The sequence below is a fragment of the Mastigoproctus giganteus genome, chromosome 1, assembly GCF_048544385.1.
Source record: "Mastigoproctus giganteus isolate SK-2022 chromosome 1, ASM4854438v1, whole genome shotgun sequence".
In the NCBI taxonomy this organism is placed as follows: Eukaryota; Metazoa; Arthropoda; class Arachnida; order Uropygi; family Thelyphonidae; genus Mastigoproctus; species Mastigoproctus giganteus.
Genome location: NC_143575.1, coordinates 93,526,816 through 93,539,343, shown reverse-complemented (window position 1 = coordinate 93,539,343; position 12,528 = coordinate 93,526,816). Strand labels below are relative to the sequence as shown.

Sequence of the window (12,528 nt, the reverse complement as noted above, 5' to 3'; positions counted from 1 at the left end):
GCGCACTGGGTTTTCTGAAAAGAAAATTCAAAGTTATGTTAAAAACAATTCAACTTTATTCTTATTTTTACATAAAACATACAACGAATAATTTGACCACTTCTAGAGGGTCATTTCACGGACCCCCTGGAACTGGTCCGCAGACCCCAGTTTGGGAACCGCTGGCGTATCTCATCCTTGTAAAAATAGTCTCTCCTGTTAACAAGCGCAGACCACATCAAGAAAAATTTTTCCCTATGAGCTGTGCACATTCTCTCCAGAGCCAAACTGATTGACAAGACTCAACATGTACTCCCTCCTATTATGTCTGAGAAGAATTGCAGACACTTTCAAATTCAATCCTGACTTGCAACTTTTTTACTAACATCGCCCTGTGCTTGTTAAATAAGTCCTGTGATCTCCTACTCTTAATATCATTAGCCAATGTGTACAACAATATCACCTTTTGTGCCCTTAAAAATTGATATCTGCTCTTCAGCATCATCTACTTTTGTCCCTGGCAGACATACCCTATTCTACCTATTCTTCTTGCATAATATATTTCCCATTTCTCTGATAACAGTCACCTACAATAACCACCTCCTGTGGGACCAATGCATTCTGCCTTAGAGATTGACTGATGTATAAGTGTGAACTCTGGCACTGAGTTGGGCAGCTGAGAGTGTGATGCGCCCCCATTTTAATTCCTTTGAGAGTATCTTCCCTACTTTTAAGACTGTTATAAACGCCAATCAGAATGCTGAGTTGGCACTTAATTTCTTCACACTCTCTACACAAAGCACACACAAAGATTCCCTCCCCTTTGGCTGTATCATTTCCTGTTCCAGAAAGATCAGCAAATGTTATACAAATTGCACATTTTGTTAGGCCATGATTCGTAAGAGAATCGCCCCCTTTGGTTCTCCCTCTGAGCCACAGCACTTCCACTACTTTGTGCAAGCTGCTTTGCTGTTGTAGTCTGGGGCATGATTTCCTTTTAAATACAATTTAATTAATCAACAATGAAAATTAATAAAAGTAATTGATTTAATTGATTAAACTGAAAAGAAAATTCCAGAATTTACTACACTAAGATAATATATTCCTTAATGCAGTGATACATATTATGCTATCAATTTTTGCATTATACCTTACACTATCAAGTTCAAGATATACATTATGCTATACCACAACAATTACAGTTTTAGATTAGTTATATATTTATTAAAAAGTAAAATTTCTTAGTTAAAAATAAAATACATTTGCCTAACAAGTGATTAGAACTTTCAAGCTGCTTATTTATCACAAATGAACCCTACTATTCCACTGCACTCATACACATTCATACCAAAACACTGACACAATAGCAGTACAAATAAGTCATAATTTACAAAATTACCAGCTAAATTTAAAAATAAGCTAACTAACATGATTAAGACTATTAAACTATTCGTCAAGCATAATTTAATATGTTAATTAATCGAAAAGGCAGTAAAAATTTTCAATAACTTATCCATACCCACTAGCTCAAAATTCTCTGGCCATTTACCATATTATTGAAAAAAAACATCAAGTAATCCTCATTTAATTGGTCACATTATCAGCTGAGCAGGGCCAAGAGAAAATTCTGACAAGCAACGTACTGCTTGCTGCCAGCAGATAGTCATCCCTTTGCACGATCCTCAGAAAATGCCTCTCTGTAGGTGAGGAGGAAGCAAATGTTCCAAGTGCCAGCAAGAATTCTGTCACTTTTGCTTTTGATGTAAAATAACCACAAATTTCAATATCACAATCAATATTTACGAAGTCATCAAATGAAACTGCTCCATTTGAGGTTACCTCAGATTTCAAAGGATACATTGTACAAGGAGGGCATATGGTTGTTCTTCATTAAGGCAATGCTCTGAGCAAAACAGATTAAATTGTGCATTAAGTTTAATGCACAAGTATAACAGCCTATTACAAAAGTTTTATTGATATTAAATTGAATAAATACCTATTTTCTCTGTAGGCTTTTTATTGTCAATGTTATATAACTATCTTTCAAAGCTTGCACACACCTGAAAGAGAAAATCATTTACTTACATCAGAAATTGGAATAGGTGCTTTTAGCGGTTTAAATCTCTTGCTGTCTAGCTTATAAAGGAACTTATCAGTGACTAGAAGTGCCCTCTCAGAACATTTATTGTATCTGTTTACCTAAAAATAAAATTTAGCATATACTATCAAGAATAACAGATGTCATTAATTAATAATATCATTCTAGATTTATGAACTTTTCAATAAAAAAAAAATAATTATTATATTAAGGAGGGAAGACAATTTTTTATCACATAAAATTTAATAATACTTTCTAAATTTTTTTAACAATATACCATTAACAATTTGGTGTTATATTTAACAATATAATATAATCTTTTAAGAACAGTATAGTAACAACAACCTAGTACATTCTGACTATTACAATTACTAAACAGAGCTATGTTTTGGAATCTGTTGTGATATTCTTATCTACAGGATACATGTGAGGAAACTATAAAAACAAAATATTACCAAGGTTGTTTGTAATAGGAAAAGTTTGTCTATATTTAAAAATTAAGAATTTAAATTATTTAATGAAAATGGCTTATAAATATCATTTTCTATAATGTAATTACATGAGAATATACTGTGTAGTTACCATCAAGCTATATAAATTGTCATTGTATTCAGGAAAGTATTATTTCTGTTGATTGTTTCATTGTTTGCAATTATGCTGTTGTTGTTGTTGTTATTTTTGGCGCAAGGGCTGCTCACGCCATATTGCGCCGATGTGGACGATACTCATGATGACTGTTTTGCAAACAATCAGAACTGATCATATAAGTTTATCCGTTTGATAAATGAGAAAAATTCTGTGAGATTGGCATTATTACCTATGATATGACAGAGGTTCAAAGATTCTTTAAGATTAGGAAGAAAACTGAATGAGAGTTGCCGGGCATGCGAGTATAAGGTGCATTCAACAAGAATGTGCTTCATTGTGAGTTGAGAATTGCAGTGTGTACACTGAGGAGGATCATTGCCTGTGAGGAGGAATAGGTGGGTAATGTGACTGTGACCAATTCTTGCTCTGGCTAGGATTACTTCTTCCTTTCTGTTTTCCCGGAAGCTAGAGGCCCATAATTGTGGATCTGGTTTTATTTGAAAGAGCTTATTATCTGGTTTATTTTGCCATATAAGTGTCCATTGTTCCTTATATATTCTTTGTATATTAGATTTGTAGTCAGCATATGGAACGAGAGCATATGATGACTCTGAATTAGAAGGATGTTTGGCTGCATAATCTGCACAATCATTTCCAGGTATCCCAGTGTGGTCTGGGATCCAGCAAAAGATAACTACAAGCTGGCGTTCCTGAGTGTGTATCAACATATCTCTTATAGTTTTTATTAAAGGATTCTTTGGTGAGGAGGTGTTTTGTAGGGTTATAAGTGCACTCTGCGAGTCCGTATATATTATACTCTTTTTGATGGACAGATGGAGAATATTTTGTAGGGCAAGCTTGATGGCAAATAACTCAGCTGTATAACTGCTGCATTCTGTGGGAAGTGATAGAGAGATGGTGTTAAAAGGGAATACTGCTGCAGCACCTACTGCGCTATCAGACTTTGATCCATCGGTATATATTTTTGTAAAAAGAGGATAATTCTCTGTGTGAGCAGTATGGAGTTGTTGTATATTGATATTTGCCAGGGAATGCTTCCCCCAGTTTACGAAGTAATTGTCGCAGGATGGTATAGTATAGGCCCATGGGGCGACTGGACAGGTTGGATCTTGGAGGACTTTTTCGAGATGGACATTCCAAGTTTCTGATAGTGCTTGTAATCTGATACCAGTAGGCTGAACAGCACTGGGTTTATTTCTATAAAAGATTTTAAACTGTGGGTCACTAAGTATAGGCCAAATTGGATGGGTAGGCATGCTTCGAATTTTAGCTGCATAATTCAGAAGTAACACCTTTCTTCTGAGACAGAGTGGAACTTCATTGGCTTCAATATAAAGGCTTTGTACTGGCGATGTCCTAAAAGCTCCTGTAGCAATCCTGAGGGCAGAATGTTGAATAGGTGCAAGGCGTGTAAGTACGCTTTCCCTGGCAGAGTCATAAACTGGGGCACCATAATCAAGACGAGACCTAATTAGAGTTCTATACAATTGAAGCAGGGTGTAGCGATCTGCACCCCATGTTGTCGAAGAAAGAACTCTGAGTATATTCAATTTTTTCTGGCAAGTAGTCCGCAGATATTTGATATGTTCTAAGAAATTAAGCTTACTATCAAAAATGAGGCCCAGGAGACAAATACTTTTCATGACTAATATAGGATGATTCGTTAAGTGAAGCTCTGGTTCAGGATGCATCTTTCGTTTGTTACAAAAATGAATGACACTGGATTTCTGATGTGATAGTCAGTATCCATTCTGTGTCATCCATAATTCAATATTGTTAAGAGAGGTTTGTAGTTGCCTTTCGATGAAGTTCATATTCTGTGAACTGCAGGAAACAGTCAGGTCATCGGCATAGAGATATGTGTTTACAGGGACTGGTATGCATTTGGTTATATTATTTATTCTTATTGCAAATAAGGTAGAACTCAGAACTGAGCCTTGTGGGACTCCTTCCTGTTGTATATAGATTTGCGAGAGGACTTGCCGATAGCGGACTTGAAAAGTTCTATTCTGAAGGAAGTTTTGTATGAAATATGGTAAGTGGCCTCTGAGGTCAAGGGAATGTAGATCTTTCAAGATACCAAAACGCCAAGTGGTGTCAAAGGCCTTTTCTATGTCAAGGCATACCATAACGAGATGCTCGTTTCAGATAAACGCACTCCTGATGTTTGTTTCAGCTTTGACCATGAGATCCAGGGATGATCGATTTTTCCTGAATCCAAATTGGCTATCAGATATTAAATGTTTGGAGTCAAGATACCAGGTTAGTCGGCGGTGTATCATTTTTTCCAGGGTTTTGCCCAAGCAGCTGGTAAGAGAAATAGGTCTATAGTGGTGAGGGACAGAGTGATCTTTCCCTGGTTTGGGAATTGCCAGTACATAGGAGTGATGCCAGCATGTGGGGAATGAATGTTCAGTGAAAATACGATTGTAGAAAGTTAACAGCAAGGATAATGCTTTGTTATCTAAGTGTTTAAGAATTGTATAATACACTCCATCTGGACCAGGAGCACTGTTCTTTGAGGTATGTATAGCTTCTTGAAGTTCAATCATAGTGAGGGGCCGATTATATGATAGACACGATTTGGTTTTGAAGTTCGAGATTTTTCAGCTGAAGCTTTAATCTTCTGAAATGACTGGTCGTATGCGGTCAATGCAGACAGCTGTGAGAATACAGAGCCTAAAGCATTTGCAATTTCTGCAGGAGTACACAGCTCCTGTCCATTCCAGTTGAAAATTGGGGAGGATGGAGGAGGAAATTTGCCATTTAATTGTTTTATTTTTCTCCATATTATTCTAGAATCTGTATTTTTATTAATTGAATTTGCAAATCGGATCCAGGAGTCTCTTTTTGCTTTTTTCCTGATATGGCGAGCCTTGGCTCTGAGTTTTTTATAATTTATAAGATTATGGTAGTAGGATGTTTGCGGAATATATTCCAGGCTCGGTTTTTTTCTTTTTTGGCACTTCTACAGTCTTCATTCCACCAATAATTTATGGATCTACGAGAGCTTGACTGTGACTGTGGAATGGCAATAGACGCAGCTGCTAGGATTTGTTTAGTGATATGGCTGGTGACTATGTCAATTGGACAAGATTCAATTATCTGATTATCAAATGATACATGATAAGTATATTTTGCCCAATCAGCCTTGGAAAATTTCCATTTCATGCAGTTTTCTGAAGTCACAGAGTGTGAAGTTTGAATTTTACAGATTAGTGGATAGTGATCACTGTTCAGTGGATCATCCAAAGCTGTCCACTCAATACAAGGAAAAAGGATTGGAGAGCATATAGATAGATCTATTGAGGACACAGTTCCTGTTTGGAGATGAATGTAAGTTGGTGAACCAGTATTTAGGATGGATAAATTCTGCCTGTCAATGAGCATTTCAATAAGTTGTCCCCGTCCATCTGCATTGGGAGAGCCCCACAATGGATGGTGTCCATTGAAGTCGCCCAATAAACAGAAAGGGGTTGGCAACTGCAGTATTAGATCTTCAAGTTCATGAATAGTGCAAGGCTGAGTGGGCGGTAGATAGATAGAGACAACTGTTATAGTGACTCCAATTGCTATTCGCGCAGCAACCGCTTCAATAGAGGTTTGCAAAGGAATACACCTGCAAGGGACTCGTGAATCTATGAGAATAGCAACCCCACCGTGAGCTTTATTTGTAACTGGTCTATCTTCTCTGAAAAGAGAATAATTTTTGATCGAGAGAGATACCTTAGGAGTTAAATATGTCTCCTGTAAACAGATGCCAACTGGATTATGACGTTTAATTATTTCCTGGATGTCATCAATATTGCTACGCAAGCCTCTGCAATTCCACTGGACTATATTATTCATTGTTTAGATTTAGATGAGGGAGCTGAGTCTGTCTGCTTTTTAAAAGTCTGTTTACCGCGGTCAATTTTGATTTTATCTCTTTTTGAGAAAACTGGTCTCTTGTCTATTTCATCTTCCGGATGGATCTCCAGAATGGTTTCTGTTTCTTCCTGACTGGGGATTTCATTGGTATCCATAAGGATGGAGTCAACTGGCTGTTTGCTAACGGGATCTGGTTTCTCTGTTTGAACGGATATTACAGGGGCTGCATGGACAGCAGGTGGTATGGTGATTGGCGTGTTGTTAGCCCTGCTTGATATATGTTGCTTTGATGATTGTGGTGCAGAAGAGAGCAGGGATCGAGCCCATTCAGCAATAGAGATGTTTGGTGGAATTGATGTGTCAGTTTGGATGGATACTGAATGAAATTTTTTAGAGGCTTCGGCATATGTACATCTGCAGTTGCTTTCGTGCTTCTGGGAACGAGACTTTGTTTTCTGTATTTGCAGTTGCTTTCGTGCTTCTGGGAACGAGACTTTGTTTTCTATTTTATATTTCTGGATTTTTTTCTCTTATTTCCACTGTTCACAATTTTTGGAGAAGGCTGGATGGTTGCCTTTACAGTTGGGACAAAGAGAAGACTGGGCATTACAATCATTTTGGGTATGCTCTTTCGATCCACAGTTTGGGCAGACTGGGTCACCTCAACAGACTGTTTGTGAGTGTCCAAATTTCTGACACTTATAACATCTTATTGGGTTTGGAATGTATGGCCGTATGCGACAATGCAAATACCCTGCTTTCACTGACGAAGGTAGGTTTGGTGAGCTGAATGTTAGTATGATGCTCCGAGTTGGAGTTAGCTCGCCATCTTTTTTCATCATGATTCTTTTGGCCTGTGTGACTTTCTGTTCCTGCAATTCCTGTACAATTTCCTCCTCTGAAACGTTCATTAGGTCCCATTCTGAAATTACGCCTTTGGATGTATTTAATGTGGCATGTGGGGACACCTTGACTTGGATTCCACCAAATGAATTGAGTCTAAGTAGAGACTCAGAGTGTTTAGAGCTTGTGGTCTCTACAAGCAAGTCGCCAGATTTTAGTCGCCTCACCATTTTCGGGGAATCAGCTACATTCTCAAGACATTTTTGAATTAGAAATGGCGATAGATTGCCTAAGGGTTGGTTTGTCAGTGAATGGAGAATCAGAAAACAGATATTCAATTCGATGAGTATCCGTTTTCAGTCTCTTTGGATTGGTAGAGTCGATATCAGGTTGATGCAAATCCGTATTATTCAGATTTGCAGTCTTAATCGGGGGGAAGTTGTCATATTCCATGTTTTGCTCCTTTTGGCCCTGGGGGTTTGCTTTACCTCCCAGGTTTCCGGCCCCGCCACGGGGAGGCAGGAGCAGTGCCACTAGGTGACCAAGCGGCTGAGTTAATTGGTTAGTACTGTTAGAAATAGAAACAGAAAGGTGGCTTCCCTTTCTGGGCCTTTGCCTACTTCTTGTAGTGCGAAAGTGCTGCAGTAATTTATAAATAAAGAAAACGGTAGTTGGAACGAAATATAATTTGTTCAAAGGCTCTTTGGATATAACGCTTTTTGGAACACACAAAAATCACTTGGTCACGGAACGCTTGGCACCCGGGGCCTTGCAATTATGCTTTACAATCTCTAAATGAGAAACATCATGTATTAACATATGAATAAAGGCAGGGAAAGGCCATCCTAAAACATATAGAATTATTTTGCATTTCAGTTATAGCATATTTACTACAGCTGTCTTGAAAATTTCATACTTGTGAACAAGGATTTTGTCTCACAAAAAGGCACTATGTAAATACAAAATGTTCATTAAAAAAAAAAAGAAAAAGAAAAGAACTAGGATTAATCTGTCTCCATTGAGTAATGTTGTTCTTAATGATAAAACTCTCAATCACTAGCATGAGGTTGTCTATGAAGGCAATATATCTTGGTAGAGGCTGTTAATCATGTCCAGATTCCATTATAGCAGCTTATGGAGGAAGCTCTCAAGTTTCTTTTTCTTCATGTTACTCACCTTCTAGATCTGCATCTTCATTAACCACAAGGCCTATAATCTCAGTATATTCATTTTACTACAGAGTTTGTTTGTTGTTTGTTTGGTTTCTTTTTTTTTTTTTATTTTTTTAGGAGCATTAGCAAATAAAGATATATTGCTCCGGGGATATGCGGCGGTCATTCCCTGACCTTTCCGCATCCTCTGTATTTGGTGGTCACGGGCTCGAACCCCGGACTAATCAAGAAAGCATGTGCTATGCACTGCTGCTCCTGCCCACCTGGCTACGGAGGAGACCTTACTATAGAGAGCATCAGTTAAAACATGCTTATAAAACTGACACTTCACTCCAAACTTTCCAGAAAGTGAACCCTAACATTCTGCTTCTTACAGTTCCAAATGCCAGTTCTCTTCTTCTGCATAAATGTTTGGAAATGGAAAAGTAAGTCAGCATATCTGAACCTTGCAACAACAGCTTCCGGCAAGGCTATCTCTCCCATGATACAGAAATGTAAAGTATAAATAGCAATGTTCAAGTTCCATTTCATCACCTCTTTGCAGAGAATGCAAAGTGGTGCATTATAAATCAAAACTCACCTTGTTCCAACGGTTGCCAACTTGCATGTGTCACTTGGGAGCAAGAAAGAGGTTCAATGTTTGATGGCATAATGGCTGGATTCAGAGAGCAGTAGTCCACAAACAATACAATCTATAAATTTTTAAATTGATCTTTGCTCCAAAGCCATGAAGCCACTGCTTAACCATTTTGTCTAGAAATTTACAAATAGGTGGTGCCATACCTTATCTGCAATTGTAAATACTTGTCCGTCACTTATCGGATTTCAGCATACAAAAGCCAAATTTGAAATTTTAATCTATAAGTTGACCATCTGATACATGAATAGATGTAAAGGCTATTATTGTATAAAAAAATAAAATGTAATAATGAGCTTATTTTTCCCATGATTTTTTCACAATTTTTCTTTTAATTCTGATCTGATATTTTTGACAATAATTTTACTCTAATGTTGGATAATCAAGTCAAAACAAAAAAAAAAAAATAAATAAATAATATTTAAGTTGTTCATCAGTGTTCATTTTTACAAAAATTAAAATTCCATAAAGAAACTCACTGCCACAAACCCATTCACATTCCTTGGACTTCCTCTTGAAAAGGTTAATTAGCCGTGTCATCCCACACCTTGTTATTAGCTTTGTTGGGGCATGGGATGGTGTACAAACACCCTAAGGAGGAACAAGGACCAGAAGACTCTTTGATTACGGAAGTATTTTGTTTTCTCACTGCCATTCATGTACACACATGCATGCACGAAAATGGGCATGCATTCGTTGATGTAGTTACCACCCTTACATATATCATCCTTAAGTGAAAAGGTTTCATATTGCAAGAGAGCAATACAAACCATATTCACAGACATTTTCCAGTGTCATCTTTTCAGAACTGCATCAAGAATTGAATACCACTCACTCACTCACAGCATCTTTATTTACACTCAAATATCCACCCAATATTTTTAGCAGTGAAAATTTCTCTTCCTACCTTGAAGTGGTTCAGTCAACAATCAGTACACACTATATCTCCAATGTTCAAATGAAGAGCCAGTTCTGCTGCTTTTGCTTTTAAAATAGCCCATCTGCAATAATACCTGAAGCACATTTCTAGGTTAGCCATTTGAAAAGCACAGATTTCAATTATGAATGGCTGGCACTCTGCAAAATTTATGCTTACTCTGAGAACATTGTCTCTCAGAGCAACAGCTTTAATTTTGATTTTCTATATCAAAAAAGGGCTGAAGACCTTAAATTACACTCTTCAAATTCACTCATGATGAAGTGTGTTTTTTCACATACTTTTATGATTCCAAGTTCTGCAACAAAATTCAAAGCCTTTAATATAATCACTTAGTTTTGAGAATTAGAAATTTTGAACACAAATCTTGTTCCATAACAGCTCACTAGTACACGTACCACTAATATTCACTCTATGAGTATTGTTTACTCTGCTACCACTCTGTGACAGAGAACACAACTGTGCATTCTTCTGAAAATTATATAATAGCACTGAGAGAGAAACACCAGAGAAAAGTAGTGCATGTTGAATGAGGCTCAGTACCACCAGTTACAGACTACTCAAAAAGTCTGCAATACCAGTCACAATATAAAAAAAAAAAAAAAAAAAAAAAAAAAATCCTAAAATACTTTGCAGCAAAATAATTTTTGTAAAAAAAAAAAAAAAAAAAAATTCTCATTATACAAATCTGGAGATAGCAGAAAGCACTAATTACAGCAAAATTTTTCTGATAATATTTTTGTTGTAAATGAAAAATATTGCTATACAGTGAGCTCCCAGTTTACAACCTTTCAATCTCACTAACTGAAAATTTTGACATTTCTCGACATCCCAAAGCTTCACCTTTTGAAGTAAATGGATATGAATGAAATATTTTTCATAATTTATGTACTGTATTTAACAGATAATGTATACAGTTCAATACAGCACACACTAAAGTATATTGTTTGGTGGAATTTACTATAAAGCACATGCACTGAAAATAAAAATTACTAACAGAGAGATAAAAGTGAAAAAAATGATAAAACATAAAAAAAGAAAAATATTACTTTAGATTAGTTTAATAGAACAGATTGGTTCAATTAAATTTTTTGCTTGAGGAAATTGCTATTCTTTCCAAAGTCATTTCATGTTTTCAGAAATAAATAACACTGGTTGGCATCAATTCCCACCCTGAAATAATTGACAGATTCTCGTAGAGGAAATATTTTAAAAACTCAGGTATGTGCTTAAAAAATTCTCATCACCCTCAGTTTTCAAATATCATAGGTTAATGACCAAAAAACCAAGACCTGTAGTTGGTTTAATTGTCTTTTCCATTTATTTTTTCTATTTTTTTTCCTAGGACATTTGGGTGATTTCTAGAGCATTCAGAAGCTTTCTAGAACATTTGAGAATGTTCTGGAACATTCTAGAATGTTGTTACGTGTGGATGAAAGGTCTGGATGCTTACTCTGGATGAAAGTTCTAGAACTTTCTGAATGAAAATTCTAGAACTTTCGATGGAGTTCTCTAGAAATGCTGTGAGCCTTCTAGAAACTTTTCTACTGGTATATATGCAAGAGGGTTCCGCGCCGAGCTAGCATTTCATATTTCAAAATGCTTGAAAGATACATTCAAAGAATGAGAGTGAGTGAGTGTGAACAAAATAATCAAGTGTTTCAGTGAATTGGTGTTCGTAAACAAGTGTTGTGTACATTAGCGTAAATCATGAACTTTGTTTAAATTAGAAATAAAAATCTACAATTTCTTAATTGTGCTTTAATGCACCATATACCAACCATACATGAAATTTGTGCTCTTGCCAAAAAAAACCTTGATAGCTTTTGCTACATTTGCGGAGAAATGGAATTAAAAATCCCAGCAGAAGCTACTGCCAACTTGTGAGAAAAGCCTATGAATTATTTTGGATGTAAAGTTGGAGATCAAGATAAAATAGGGGGTTCCAAAGATTTCCTGTAACTCATATTCAAGGACATTAACAGGCTGGCTTAGAGGTGGTCATAAATCAATGCTTTTTGCTGTCTGGTGATAGGGTGGGAACTTCAAGACCACATAAACAACTTACTTTTGCATGATCAATATTTCTGGTTTTTCTGGGAAATCCAAGCATAAAGTAGAGTATCCTATTGTATCCTTTAATACAATACCAGTGCCAAAGCACTGGCATTGTATTAAAGGAGTTTCCAGAAGATGCAGAACCCAGAATGAGAACAGATCCAGACTTTTCAACTCTTGTGGCTTTGCAAAGCCACACCTAGTCACTCAGACAGAATTGAATAATTTGGTCAGAGATTTGGACCCTTCCAAAACTAAGGCTCAATTACTAGGATCACAGCTTCAGCAGTGGAATAATCTTTAAAAGGTTATCAAGGTGCCTTTT

At 36.6% G+C, this 12,528-nt stretch overlaps 1 protein-coding gene across 1 annotated transcript in view; it reads right to left on the bottom strand.

Annotated features, from left to right (window-relative positions):
• LOC150090996 (unconventional myosin-Id-like) overlaps window positions 1-12,528 on the bottom strand; it is a 227,201-nt gene that overhangs the window by 14,891 nt on the left and 199,782 nt on the right. Inside the window, exon 20 of the mRNA XM_090380130.1 lies at window positions 2,065-2,178. Within this exon, the coding sequence (XP_090236256.1) occupies window positions 2,065-2,178 (114 nt within the window). The remainder of the gene's footprint in view (window positions 1-2,064; window positions 2,179-12,528) is intronic.